The sequence below is a fragment of the Peromyscus leucopus genome, chromosome X (genome assembly GCF_004664715.2).
Source record: "Peromyscus leucopus breed LL Stock chromosome X, UCI_PerLeu_2.1, whole genome shotgun sequence".
NCBI classification, from domain to species: Eukaryota; Metazoa; Chordata; class Mammalia; order Rodentia; family Cricetidae; genus Peromyscus; species Peromyscus leucopus.
Genome location: NC_051083.1, coordinates 14686366 through 14701625, shown reverse-complemented (window position 1 = coordinate 14701625; position 15260 = coordinate 14686366). Strand labels below are relative to the sequence as shown.

At 37.5% G+C, this 15260-nt stretch overlaps 1 protein-coding gene across 3 annotated transcripts in view; it reads left to right on the top strand.

Annotated features, from left to right (window-relative positions):
• Positions 1 to 11163, top strand: part of Otc (ornithine transcarbamylase) — a 106433-nt gene extending 95270 nt beyond the window's left edge. For all 3 annotated transcript variants that reach the window (XM_028881424.2, XM_037199304.1, XM_028881423.2), the window contains 4 exons: positions 1194 to 1247; positions 1336 to 1485; positions 4564 to 4701; positions 9968 to 11163. In XM_028881424.2, coding sequence (XP_028737257.1) covers positions 1194 to 1247; positions 1336 to 1485; positions 4564 to 4701; positions 9968 to 10027 — 402 coding nt within the window. In that variant the 3' untranslated portion in view covers positions 10028 to 11163. The remainder of the gene's footprint in view (positions 1 to 1193; positions 1248 to 1335; positions 1486 to 4563; positions 4702 to 9967) is intronic.
• The last annotated feature ends 4097 nt before the right edge of the window (positions 11164 to 15260 follow it).

Below are 15260 nucleotides of genomic sequence, written 5' to 3'. Positions count from 1 at the left end.
CAGGGGAGTGTGAGGAGGGAAGAGATGGGGATCTGTGGTTGGTATGTAAAATGAATAAAAAATTTCTTAATAAAGAAAAATTTAAAAAAACAAAAAATTGGGAAAGCTGAAGAAGGGTGAGCATAATTGTGGGGTTTGATCTGACATGAATTCTATATGGAGGCACTGCAGATGAGGCTAGAGTTCATCATGTTCTGATTAAGACACCCATCAGGAGGTGTTCAAGGGTGAAAGGCTGAGATGTTAAAAAAAAAAAGGGCAAAATGTGTATAAGGATGGCAAGATGATTGGCTTTCCTGTGGCAGTACTTTGAGAAGAATTAAGGGAGATGGAACCAGGAGATGTAGCCAGAGAGGCTGGAGACTCTTAATCAGCTTTGACGTAAGAAGCAAGTATTGAACAATTGAGGCTGTTGTCTACAAAACAGACAAGAGGGCGTTCATGGCGGCATGGCAATAGCTTTAGCCACTTTAGTTGCCCACAAAATGTCCATTAGTGCTAGGAGTAGGCTGAGTAAACAAGACCCCCAGGATGCAAAATCATTTAATCCTAAGAATGAATACCTCTTTATAGGCACCTTGCTTACCTCTCCAAACCATTCAAACACATACATAAATGACATTTCAAAGCAAGTCGCATTCTCCTGGAAAAGAATAAGGCAGGAAGGAGCCCATTAGTATTTAGCTGGAGTGGTCACAGAGGGCTTTCTTTTCTGGGGAGCAGACATTCAAACTGAGACTTCAAAAATTGTCCATGGAATGGGTGAGTAAAAGCGTGTTAGGTAGACAAAAAGAACCATTTGTGCAAAGGCACAGATAAAAATGTACTAGGCTGTGCAATTATGTATCTAACCTTCTTATGCCATTAAAGGGTCAAAGAGAGATCTGTCGTGAGGTAGAAAATGCCATGCTCTGTATATTTGTCTTTAAAACTGAAAAAAAAAAAAAAACAGCCGAGGAAAGATGGAACAATTATTTGCCCTTTTAAAGTCCAAAGCGCAGCATGAAAGCCAGTGTGCTCTACTGAACATGGAACATGGAGCATCTTTTAAAAAGCTAAGAAAGAGACTACTCTCGAGCTTTATTTTGTCTTGTTTTAAGTCATTAGATATATATTAGGTATAAGATATAATAGTGTCATATATAATTAAACTATCTAATTGCCTAAATAACGGCTATTTTTTCTTCTTGTAGGGTTATGAGCCAGATCCTAATATAGTCAAGCTGGCAGAGCAGTATGCCAAGGAGGTATGCTCTCTACTTGTAATGTTCCAATTGCCTTTCACTGTCCCATGAAGTTTCTGTTTTTTTTAACCAGCAATTTTTTCTATGCTAGAATGGTACCAAGCTGTCAATGACAAATGATCCATTGGAAGCAGCACGTGGAGGCAATGTACTAATTACAGACACTTGGATAAGTATGGGACAAGAGGAGGAGAAGAAAAAGCGTCTTCAGGCTTTCCAGGGTTACCAGGTTACAATGAAGGTACAAATTGCTGCTTCTCTGAAATTTCATTATCTGCATTCATAAAGACTAGAACCACCTCAGTACTCATTCACTTTAGGGACAGTAGACTGACCTTTCATATTCCATTAAGAACTCACTGCTGGAGAGATAGCTCAGAGGTTAAGAGCACTGACTGCTCTTCCAGAGGTCCTGAGTTCAATTCCCAGCAACCACTTGGTGGCTCACAACCATCTGTAATGAGATCTGGTTTATTTATATAATAAATAAATAAATCTTTAAAAAAAAAAGAACTCACTGCATCCCAACATGATCTCTCTACTCCCAAACATTAGTGATATCCTTTGGAAAAAACACTTATGATACCTGGGTTGTAGAGACAAGTACTTTTTTTCTCCTTCTAACAACAATCGAGGTCTCAAAATGCTTTACTCTGTGTAAGTTTGGAAACATTGGGTTACTTTGGGTGCAAGCAATTTCATAAGATTTCTCCCAGAAGAAGAGCCCCATAACTGTGCTTGCCAGGTTAGTTCTTGCTTTTATTTTCTAATGTCTCTTAAATTCATGACAGCTTTGCTAATCCTCCCTAGAGATGCCTAAGGGACACCCCTTGAATGTAATGCCTTCCAGGAAGATCAGTCTTTTCTTCCTGATTGCCTCCTTCCCTTCCCTTGCCTAGTGCATGTTAGGCAAAGAACTCTACCACTGAGCTGTATCTTCCTCCACACACTCTCTGCTTCAATCAGTCTTGAGCCATCATCAGAATAGCCTGTGTGTATTGCTAATCCTCAACTGGATAGCCCCATCCCCACAGGTTCTGACTCAGTAGGTCATACACAGAAGAATTTGCATTGTAGCTGACTCCCAGGTGATGCAGTTCTGCTACATGAGGGCCACACTTTGAGAACCTCTGTTGAAAGTGTACCAGATGACAAGAGCACACTAGGGTGGAGAAGTGATTATACAAACACACACAAATTATGAATAAAGCAACAGAAATAATTTTCTTTTTATTACATATCAATTGGAATGGAAGTTTGAAAAACAAAGCAAAACTATTTCCCCCCTTTTAACAATGTATACAAACATGTTTATTTTCTCTCTCTCTACTTCTCTCCCAACAGTGATTATTTTCACAGATAGTTACTATGTAACAATATAATGTGGTTCTTTTCAGACCTTTTCTGCACGTTTACAATATGTTTGCCCATTTACATACAAATACTGATTTGATTTTTTTGATACATGATACTTTAGACATATTATTCTCATTTGCTTTTTTTCATGTGACAAAATTTAGATTTTCTTATCAATTCACTTAGATATTTTTAGTTTGTAAAAGTGTATTTCCCTTCACTTGTATTTTATCTTTATGAGTCTTTTGCCTCCATGTATGTCTGTACACTGCTTGTGTGCAGTGCCCATTGAGGCCAAAAGAGAGCATTAAATCCCCTAGCGCTGGAGTTAGAGACAATTGTGAGCTTCTGGGAATTGAACCCAGCTCCTCTGACAAAGCAACCAATGCTCTTAACTGCTGTCCTGTCTCTCCAGCCCTTGGATATTTTTAAATGAATTTTTTTTAAATTAAGGAACAGCATGCATGTTAACAAAAAAGCACAAATCGTAAGTATAAAGATGATCCCATTTCCACAAAGTGAATTTCCTCCCAGCATCTAGATGGAGAAACATCACCTGATGCTTCTGTCCAGTCACAACTCAATTCTATTTAGATATTTTATTTTTTTTGCAGTATTGCACATAGAATTCCAAAGTATAAGTAAATGATGATGTGTCCATAATGATTCCTATTGATTTTTTAATCTATGTATTTATAAATGCTAATCTCAAACAATTCTACAATGAAAAACCTTATTCATATTTCTTTCTGAAGTGTTACTAGAACATAAGTTTCTGAAAGAAGAATTTTTGTGTGAGGTGTTATATATGTTCAAAAATACAAGTGGTGTTCATCTAAACAGGGTGAATAGTTTAAACCCTTCTAGATGTATATTATTGCTCTTTCTCTATACATCTTTGTTATTTACATTTTACATCTTGTAAATTGAAGAGAAAATGGTATCTTGCTGTTTTCAAAATTTGCCTTATTTCTGATTATGCTAAGCATTTTTCATATTTATTGGTCATTTCCATTTCTATGTCTTTACATGGTTTCTATCCCCCACCTTTTATCACTGTTTGCAAGAGCTTTTTATACACTATGGTTAGTCTTTTGTCATATAGGTTTCAAATATTTGGTGGAGCGATTTTAACTTACCTATGGTTTACCTCCTGCTTGCCTTGGATGATTTTCTGATTCTGGTACTGTAAGCTTGCAGAATAATAATTTTACTGATGTATGACAGGTATAAATGTTACTTCCTTTCCATCTCATTTTGCCAGTGCTTTAGAAGCTCAATTATTCTCAACTTTAATGTGAAATAAAATTTCAGTACAAAGGCAGTAATTTTGAGGTAAGAATGCATAAGGCAATGTAGTTTTGAATCTGTAAGTGAAAAAATGGAAATGGATGGGGGAACGTTACTTTTGGGAATTAACTGGGGGTGAAAATTGAGAGTGGTAGTACATTTGCATTGGGAAGAAAATAACTAGTGCAGAGTGCTCAGAATCCTTTTAATGTACTCCTACCTCACTGCTTTCTTCAAAATTATTTTAATTTGTGACAAAGTATGCTTCAAATGCTAAAACTCGTAATTTGAAAAAAAAGCTCAAAATATAATACCAATGCATCAAAGTAACTTCTTTGTATATTGGAAACTTTTGCTAGCAACTATGTATCAGGATAGTTCATTACTAAAAATGTCTATGGCCCTGCTAGATGAAATATCAGAAAAGTGAATTACCGGTTTATCTTGGAGTGATGATCTCCCAAATTTAAGAGTAACTACAAAATGCCATAAGTTAAAGGAATTAATTAATTCATTATCTTTGGTGTCTTTAGCTAAAAACTTCACTCTGCCCCTTTGCTTTGTAATTATATATTATGCCAGGACAAATGTGTTATTAAATACTAAAGAAGATATATATGACTGCCATATATGAGTTAATACTTAAAATGTGATCTTATCCCTATCTCTTTAGACTGCTAAAGTTGCAGCATCTGACTGGACATTTTTACACTGCTTGCCTAGAAAGCCAGAGGAAGTGGATGATGAAGTGTTTTATTCTCCACGGTCATTAGTGTTCCCAGAGGCAGAAAATAGAAAGTGGACAATCATGGTAAGGAAAAGGGTGTGTGTAGAAGGGTAAGAAACTCTAAGTGTGCTTGCAACTTGACAATTCATGCTTTTGGGTAAGCAACCAAGGCTATCTAACTATACTGATTGTTCATATGGAATCTATTTTTTATTTTGAAATTCTATTTTAATTATTTTTGAATGTACAAGGGTGGCATGCATTTAACACAGCATATAATTGGAGGCCAGAGGAGGTTTTTTTCAGGAGTCAGTTCTTTACTTTTACCAGTGGGTCTTGGGAGCCAAATTCAGCTCCTCATGTTTGGTGGCAAGTTGTCTCTACCTGCTGAGCCATTTTGCCAGCCTGGTATCACTTGTATTTTCAAGTCTTTAGTAGATATAACTTATTACCATTCCTGTACTAAAGCTTCAAGGAAATCTGGGCTTCTCATCACCACAGTAGAGTAAAGCAAGTCAAGAAGGACCATCTTCTTATTCTTTATCTATTAGTGAGAATAGGATCATTGTAAACATTAAAAAATACATGAAAAATTAGTGTAGTGCCTAATATATTATAAGTATTATCATAATTGGCACCATAATTATTTTATTCAGGGTTGATCTGATACCGTGAACAGCAGGACATCAATTTTGGCTAAAACTGCAATTGCTCTATCATCTAGGCTAGTCTCTGAAGATTTAATGTTCATTTTACTCACCCAAGTATCTTGTTAAGTGAAAGTTTGGATTTACTAGTTCTAAGATGGGCCTGGAGAGTTGGTATTTCTTTTTTGTAAGAATTTTTTTATTCATTTTACATACCAACCAAAGATCTCCCTCTTTCCTCCTCCTGCCCCTCCAGCCTCCTCCCAACCCACCCCCCACTCCTACTACCTATGATGGGACACCTCACACAGCTTTGAGGCAGGGGAGGGGCTTGGACTTGCCTCTACTAAATGTACCTCCCCATGGGTGGCCTTACCTTCTTGTAGGAGAGTTGGTATTTCTAATGAGAACCTAGATAATTCAGGTGCCATTGCATTTTGGAACAACATTTGAGTATTAAAGACTAGATGATGAAAAATAGCAAACAGAAACTCTCCAATATTCATCTTAGGAAAAGACCTTAAAGTTTCCCCTCAGACTCTATTTTTTATCAGAGGGCAAATGACGTTTCAAAGATTTTCCAAGTCTGCTAAGGAAGGTTGTAAAAATACAAGGGATGGTCCATATTTCTGAAATTTGAAAGCTTATTACACAACATGTTTAAGTTCGGTTTACTTCCAAACTTACATGTATAATATATTGATATGTCTAATATATTGATATGGTTAAAATGCTTATAAGAACACACACTCATGCAGTGAATTTTTGCAACCCACTTTGCCTATCCAGGTCTTACTGTTGTTTCACCATCCTGTTGCTTTGGAATACTCTTATTAGGAAGAGATTTATCTTAATGAAATCTAGAAAGTAGAACCATGTTAAAATGAGTGTAGAGACTCTAAAGTTGAAAGAATACTGAACTGGCTATGAAGAAACCTCTTCTACCAAACGGTTTCAATACAAACCATTTGTGTTACCCGAGTACATTGTCCCAATCTTCTTACCCATAAAATGAGCTCACTGAGTCACAGAGATTATAATTGAGGCTTCATTTTCTTTAGGTCACTAATGTCATCAATAGGCTACTTGGAGTCCTGTGTGGAGGGAAATGTTGTGTCTGCCTGTGGTGTAGAACACAAAGAGGGGGCCTAACTGGTTAATTAACAAGCTTGACATGAGTGATGAAAAGTTTGGCAGCACTTGGCTACACTCCTTGTGTCTATGCTGGAGGATTTGGAGGTTCCTTGGAGTTCAGTTCATTTCAGCCACATGATTTGAGTTTCCAAACCTTTGCCCAGTGCTCTGCCAGGCACTGAGGGATTTCAAGGAAAACACAAGAGAATAATATGCAGCCCTCACATAGCCCATTACAGTTTATAAGTGCAGAACATTTGCAAGCAGAATGAGACTTTGGAGGTCATCTAGACTGCATCCTTGTTTTATAGGCAATAAAATAATTTTCTACTTGTTCAGAGTGGCCTTTGGATTCAGCACCACTGTGATAATTTTTACAGGATGCTCTAAATGGACAATACCCTACAATTGTTGTACCAATCCAGGAGCCAGTAGGTACACATAGCTATTTACATTTATATTAAACTTAATAAATTGAAGATTCAATTTCTCGGTCAACCTAACCTTGAAACCCACATTAAGTGTTCAATATTGTCTGTAGCTAGTGGCTACCATATTAGACAGCACAGGCAGTGTGTTTCCATCACTGCAGACAGTTCTATTGAACAACACTACTCTAGGGAATGATTTTCTACTATATAACTTCATTTAAAATCAAGATGGAAAGAAGAAGAAAAGATACTACCTTGCTTCCATGTCTGAGATGCATACAATGACTATTAGTGTCATTCCCAGAATGTAGAGCCTGTTCCTAAAATGTGTAAGATCTTTAAGCAGAAGTGTGCTCATTCAGTTTCTTTGTAAGGCCTCCACATTAAATACTTTCCCACAGATCCATTCCTAGCATTCTCATGAACATATCATTATCTCCATAGTGCATGGGTCTTTGGGCTTTTTCATTTAAAAACATTAACAAAAGGCATCCTTTCCTCTCCAGAAAGTTTGGTTTTGTATTTTCATGTGATTCGTAAGAGATACTTACAAAACTCTTGGTGGATTTTTTTCCCTATGTCTACATTTTTTAAACCCATTCTACTAAAGTAGCCTAAAGAGACTCTTTAAAAAATGCAAATACAGCCGGGCGGTGGTGGCGCACGCCTTTAATCCCAGCACTCGGGAGGCAAAGGCAGGCGGATCTCTGTGAGTTCGAGGCCAGCCTGGTCTACCAAGTGAGTTCCAGGAAAGGCGCAAAGCTACACAAAGAAACCCTGTCTCGAAAAACCAAAAAAAAAAAAAAAATGCAAATACTTAAAAGCACTGTTATCTAAATGGCCCTTAAGTATGGAACACCTTTGCAAATACAATTCATAGTACTTGAAATCATTCACTCCTCTCTAAGCTAGGGTTGGCAGATTAAATACACTATGCCTAGTTAAGTTGCAATTTCAAATAAACAATGTATTTTTAATATTAATATTTTCCATATAGTATTTAGAACATACTTATAGTGAAAAAAAAATGTACTATTTAGCTGCCATCTCTATGTAATTTTTAATTTGAGTCTGTCTGGCAACACTGCCCATTTCTAATTGTGTGTGTGTGTGTGTGTGTGTGTGTGTGTGTGTGTGTGAAGATCAGCTTGGCATGTTGTGTGACTATAAGCAATAAAGGAAAACAGAAGACGTAGACCTATAAGACCCTAAAAGAGCTTAAACATTTTTGCCTGCTATGTTTTTATTCTCCCTGAGGATAGAATGGTCTCCCTAGGTCCTTTTTATCAATGTCTCTCTTTATCAAGCTCTCCCTAGGTTCTTTAGCATCCCTTTAACCACTTTAAAATTTTATTGCCCAAAAGTAACACCTTGAAGATTTTATTTCTTTGTCTATTACTTTTTCTCCTACTGAAATGAAAGAAAATGATCATTCCTAAGAACATTGACCTTGTCTGTGATGTTCTGCATTATGTCTAGAAGAGTACTTGCAATATAACCGAAATATGTGCTTGAAGCATTTTTTTTTTACTCTAAAGGCAGTATATGATACTGGTTTGGGAACGAGGGCTTTGAAAAGTGGGTTTAAACTTAGTTCTCTGATATTAGGAAAATATCTTAACTTCATTTAACCAAATTTTCTCACATGAAAAAACTGAGGCTAAAAACAGAAACAAATTCAAATGGTCTAGAAGATTTTATGAGGAAAGAGTTATCTGAACACAGAGATCAGATTCCCAGGACAAGCAAGTACAAATCCACTTCTTACCACCAACCATTCAGAAGAACTGCACCTCATATTTATTGTTTATAGTTCATGTCTCTTTACCACTTCATATAATATAAAAGGTCTTAAAATGGTATAATGTACAGAAACCACTCAGCACAGGCTAGCTGCTTAAAAGTACATTCAGGGGCCTGGAGATATAGCTCTGCAGTTAGGAATGCATACTGTTTTTGCAGAGGACATGAGTTCAGTTCCCAGCATCCACAAAGGGAAGCTGATAACCAGCTACTAACTCCAGCTACAGGATCCAGAGATCTCTTCTGGATTCTGTGTGCACCTGCACATAACTACAATCACATGCGCATACCCAGCCACAGATGCACACATATACACAATTAAAATCTGTTAAAGTATATTCAGTGAGCTTCTTTGAAACACTACATTTCTGCTGTCACCTGTGGACACTTGTTCAGCACACTTGTTTGGAAAATAATGTACTTCAGATGCACTACAACTGCTTCTTAAGAGCAGATCAGAGACTTCTGCTTTAAACCCACTTCTGCACTGTCTGCTTTTTCATTTCTTAATAACTACAGACACCCACCTTAGGTCATTTCATTAAATAAGATAATTCATGACAGTTCACTTCTAGCTCAGCCAATTATCTAGCCTAGTGGCAGGCAAATATTTTTGACTGACACATAATAAGATATTTTGTATACTATATGAGCACTTGGTGTGTGTGTGTGTGTGTGTGTGTGTGTGTGTGTGTGTGTGTGTGTGTGTGTGTGTGTATTCGGTATTATTGTTTCTGATATATTTCTACTGTCCCTAGCATGGATATTGGGAAGAATAAAGTAAAAGTGACAATAATTATTTGTGGTTGATAGCGCAAGACCAAGTTACACTCTTGTCTATAAAACTAGCCCTCTTTCCCAGAGGACAAAAATTCAGAGAGCAGGCATTATTCATTAGAATGAGTAGTTTACATTTGTTACTTATATATTTGTTACTTATACTTTGGGCTTCTCCCAAACTTCTCTAGGTTTCAAGTGGCCAAACCACAGAGGAGCTGGGATAGGCTATAAAACCAGTACCCATGTTCCAACTAATGACTGGAAAAAACAATCATTTTAAGCACCATGGCATCACATTTCAAGTCTCTGACCTGGAATGAGTCCTAAGTAAGCATGGTGTTTAAGCATATACTGTGGTCTGTCTAATCCCTCAGGACCTTCCTTTATCCAAACAAACATAAATATCAGTTGAGAATTATTCTCTTTTCATGTCCTTGGGAAAACACATTTTAACTCTAGGTGTGAAAACTAAAACCTAATTCTCTCGATTTAAGTCCCAAAGCAGACTATTGCTAATGTTTATACTTTTATCTCTCTTTTTTTATGTCATCCCAGGCTGTCATGGTATCCCTGCTGACAGACTACTCACCTGTGCTCCAGAAGCCAAAGTTTTGATGCTGTGATGCATGCCAAGAGAAAAACAATGCTCTTTAGGAACAGAATAAATCAGTTTATGGGAAAAGAAGAATTTAAAATGTAACAAATCCCTAATACATGATATGAGTAATATATGTTATTGATTTGCTATTGTGAGATTTTCTTGAAGCCTCTAGTTTAAATGCCAAGGCACTTTAATATCCTGCTTGACTGGGTTTAAACTCACTCTTCAATTCACAATTTCTGAATTACATTTAGTTATCACATTAATTATCATACACATTTCCTTCTATTAAACATAAATCACTATGCTTACAATGCATAATGTCTAACTCATTAAATGTAATCTATCCTTATTACTTTAATAAATGATAATTTATGCTCATTTATAAATAAACATTTGCCAGGCAGGCAACTGCTAGTAGGTCTGTGGGCTATGTTCATGGGCCTTAAGACCAATGAGGAAGTTAAATGAACATCCTGCAAATAGAGTACCATTTTCAGGCTGATGAGGAAGACAGACAGTCACAGAGATATCACGAAATTCTTTAAAAATAGCAACTTAACCATACTGAAGTATTTTTCCAATCATTTATGGGAAGATGGTAGTCCTTCAAGAGCATATATCTCTTTGTGTATTGACCACTTCATATTACAAGTGGAAAGAAACTCTGTTAGCATATGGTAAAGCTATGGGTACTCATCCAGGAATTCAGGTCGATTAGAGACTGATGTAGGCCTTGATTCCAATTTTTCCAGGAGCAATTTAATTTTTTTCACATCTGTGTTTATCACAAATCTACTCATACCACGCATTGACTATTTCCATCATCTACTATTTGCCATATTTTAGTTTGTCATTTTCTCCCTACCAGGGATCACACTTTGAATAGATCTACCTTTGTGGATGATCGAAATTTGTGTCATCAACTGACTATGATATGATTTTAAATGTTTTTAGTTGAAATTTTAAATAAGATAGGTTGTTTTTAAAAATAACAATTTTATGCAGGACCAATTAATGTAATTTACTTTATGTTCCACCTCTATTTAAAAAAAATGTTTTCAGTCTGATTGACTGATATTCTTTAATGGACATTTATGACTTAAATGAGTAAGCAAGAGATGAATAAAAAAATTAGATTTTCAATGAAGATACAATAAAACATTATTTTGTAATATCATGAAAAATATCAAACTTTTCAGTAAATGTCAAAGGTGACCTTCACATCTATTGAAGTTTATTGGAAACACTTAAAAGAGAAATAGGATGACATTTACTGGAATATCTTCTTTCAGCAAAGAATATTGAAACAATTCAACCAGCAGATACTATATGGACTATGAAGGCTCACCTTCAAACTACTACATTAAAAGTAACGAGGCTAGGCTAATGGCTCAGTTGGTAAAATATCTGCCACACAAACATAAGGACCTGAATTCTGATCTCCAAATGCATGTTTAAAAAAGCAAGGTGTGATTTGTGTGTCTGTAACACTAACACAGCCATGGGGGAATTGGGGCACGGAAACAGGCTGACACCCAGAGTTCACTGGACAGTCAGTCTAGCTAGTAGGTGAGCACCAGCTTTAGTGAGTAGACCCTTCTCAAAAGATAATGTGGAAGCCGGGCGGTGGTGGCGCACGCCTTTAATCCCAGCACTCAGGAGGCAGAGCCAGGTGGATCTCTGTGAGTTCGAGGCCAGCCTGGTCTACAAAGTGAGATCCAGGACAGGCAGTGAAACTACACAGAGAAACCCTGTCTCGAAAAAACCAAAACCAAAACAAAACAAAAGATAATGTGGAGAGCAACTGAGGAAGAAATAAGATGTTGACCTTTGGCATTCATATCCGCACATGGACAAACATGTACACATACACAGTCATATCCTTCCAAGTACCAGATGGTCTCCCATGAAGATGGGCTCTCCTACTTTACCTGAGCCACAGGTATGGTCTAGCATTGTTCCTAAACCAGAAATAACTTGAAATCATTTTTTTGATAAATGTTTTTCTTTTTCTTCCTTCCTTCCTTCCTTCCTTCCTTCCTTCCTTCCTTCCTTCCTTCCTTCCTTCCTTCCTTTCTTTCTTTCTTTCTTTTTGGTGTTTTGAGAGAGGGTTTCTCTGTGTAGCTTTGTGCCTTTCCTGGAACTCGCTTTGGAGACCAGGCTGGCCTCGAACTCACAGAGATCTGCCTGCCTCAGCCTCCTGAGTGTTGGGATTAAAGGTGTGCGCCACCAGTCCAGTGTTTTTCCTCAGAATTCTCCAAGCATCTGTTGCACATGATTTAACTTCTATCTCAAACAAAACTGAAAAGAAATTGTTAGCTCCGAAAACTTTTCTTTTTCAAGAAAGCATTATTTATGTCATCGGAAAAAAAAATAGTGAAAGAAGAAAGTTTGACCTTAAAGTTTTTTCAATGCTATTTTTAATCTTCCTCTTCTACTTTCCTCTTTGCTCTGCCCACCCTTTATATAACTTCTACAATCCAAAGATTAACAAAACTCTAACAGTGACCCTTGGGCCCCAGACATACATAAGAAATCCTATACATTTCATTAACAAAACTAGCCAAAGAGTTATTGTCTTCCAAGCTCTTTTCACTGTAACATTGGGAATAGAAAGCCATACAAAATTGCACTCCAGTGATTTCTACATTGGGAAAGAAACATCAGTGAGGTTTTATTTTATTTTTTTGGTGATCAATTTTTAGTTACCTCCAGAAAAACAATTTAATGTCAGGTATTTCTAATGTACATATTTCTAATGATTTGACTAATGTACAAATCCCAGGGTAGAAACAGCTTCCCAGAGGATCGACAACTGACACCATGTTATATTTCTTATGCATGTGTATTAGTTCCTTCCTGCATCACTGTGACAAAAATACCGGACAAAAGCAACTTAAACTAGGGGTTTGTTTTGGCTCACCTCCTGAAGGTACAGCTGGGAAGGCACGGTGGCAGGGGCTTGACCTTTGTTCATGTCTCGACAGTTCGGGAAGCAAAGAGCTCAGGGTGGCCATAGAGCCAGGCTCTAATCCTCAAAGATCTCTCCCCAGAGACCCACCTTTATCTGTGAACCTTCCCATCCTGTAAGTTCAACAGCATTCCAAAACATGCCACCTATTAGGGACAGTCTGTTCAAACACATGAGTCCATGGAGGGATAGTTCATATTCAAACCATAATGGCACAAGACCCTGGAACCATAGTTAACATGCGAGGGATTCCTTGCTCCATTGCTAAAATTGTAAGGCAAGTCTTTTCACATGATCATAAGAGTGGAGAGTGTATATTGATTGAGAAGATATCCAGGACACATTCCTTCAGGACCTCTGTGTCTTAAAAGTTATCATTGATGACTCCTTGAGGTCACATCTTGAGAGATGGCATGGCTCAGTGGTTCTTCTGGATTGCTATCTTTTGACAAATATGAAGGGTCATACTGAAAATGGAAAGTCAGTCAAGGGGTCCTACAAGCAGGAATGTCATATGGTGCTGTGCAAGTTGTACTCTGTGCAAAAACCACAAGGGAAAGTGCAAGTCAAGGTTGAGACCTTATCTGCACCTCAAATGACAGTCTTGTATTGCCTAACAGGCCTTTCAGCCAGGAGAAATGCCTTTTGTTGTTGCTATTGGAATTTCTCCCCTCAGTGAGGACATTTTTTCAGTGTTGCATATGCCTGAATAGGTGCTTTGTTTTTATGGACAAAAAGGCTGGTATCCACTGGTGAGGAGATCAGCCATCTACAATTTACATCAGGCAGTTTTTCAATATCACCTTGTACTTGAGGACAAGATACACAGAAATAATGCAGCAATCGTTTTGCTGTCTTGCCTCATTTCCTGCTGTGTTCTTTAAGAGCCTATAGTCCTGGTCCCACTGCCTGGGGGCCTCCCAAACAGTTCAAGCTAATTGACTGTCTCACTTATCCAGAGGGCCTGATCCAGTTGAGGGCTCCTCAGCTATTGATTCACAGTTCGGGTGTTTCCACTAGTTTGGCTATTTGTCCCTCTGCTTTTTCCAATCATGGTCTCAACATCTCTTGCTCATACAATCCCTCCTCTCTCTTGCCGATTGGACTTCTGGAGCTTGCTCAGCCTGGGTGAAGGGAGGAGAGGACTGGACCTGCCTCGACTGAATTGAGCTGAATACACAGGGAAGTCCTTGCCCTGGAGGAGGTGGGAATGGGGGGGGTGGATTGGGGGGAGGGTGGGGGATGGGAGGAGTATGGAGGACAAGGGAATCTGTGGCTGATATGTAAAATATAATTAATTATAAAATTAAAAAAAAGAGTGGATATACACATGCAAAAAAGAGCCTATGGTAGAAAAATGATGGTATTTGATAACTTTGCGTGACATGTATACATGACACAAATCATTGAAACAAAGATTTGAAGATCAATTTTGCAGTTCTATGATAGTGTAAAGAAATTCTTTAAAATTATGAAGAAAAAACAGTATCAATTATTGCTAAAATGATCATAGTCCTATTAAATGGCATGGGATTCCCTGTTGTGGGCTAAAACATTTCAGTCTTATTAATATTTGATTTTGTCGATAATACTAGATTTAGTTTGTAATCCATGTTTTTGTACAACAACTATTTTCTGAACAGAAACCATTAGGCAAATGAATTTTAAAAGTGGATCAGTATTTAACAGTAATTCAGTCTATACTTTCATCTTCCAGGTAAAAAAGAAAGAAATAACAATAGTGTTTCTAAAATTAATATATATCCAACTGAGAATGGTAATTCTTGGGCTAAGTACTTCTTTATAAACTGTTTAGCATATAGCCACTTGATTTGATTTATTTATAGGTGTGGTTGAGAATAGGAATCTGGCTGGTCATGGTTCTGTGGGATCAGAGGCTAGAACAGGAGGAGAAACTCTCACATGAGGCACAGATAGACACCGGTATCTAAAACTATAAACAGAGTCACAAAAACATTCATGTAATAGTTGCTGGTGAGGGTCCACCTAGATCCCTTTGCCTGGAATTATTCACTCAACTCGCCCACCCCCAGCCATTAATGGTTTTCTGATAATGGCTCTTAGCTACTCATTTGTCTGGAGTACTGCTCTCAGGCTTCAGAGAACAATTTTAGCCAGGAAGTCACATTCACTGCCACCCTGCAAACAACATACTTAGCTTCCCCTCACTGCTCTAATGTATTTCCTTTCTTCTGAGAATGCTTCCTCATACATTGCTTACCCCAGAATTCCCACCCCAGACTCTGCTTCCA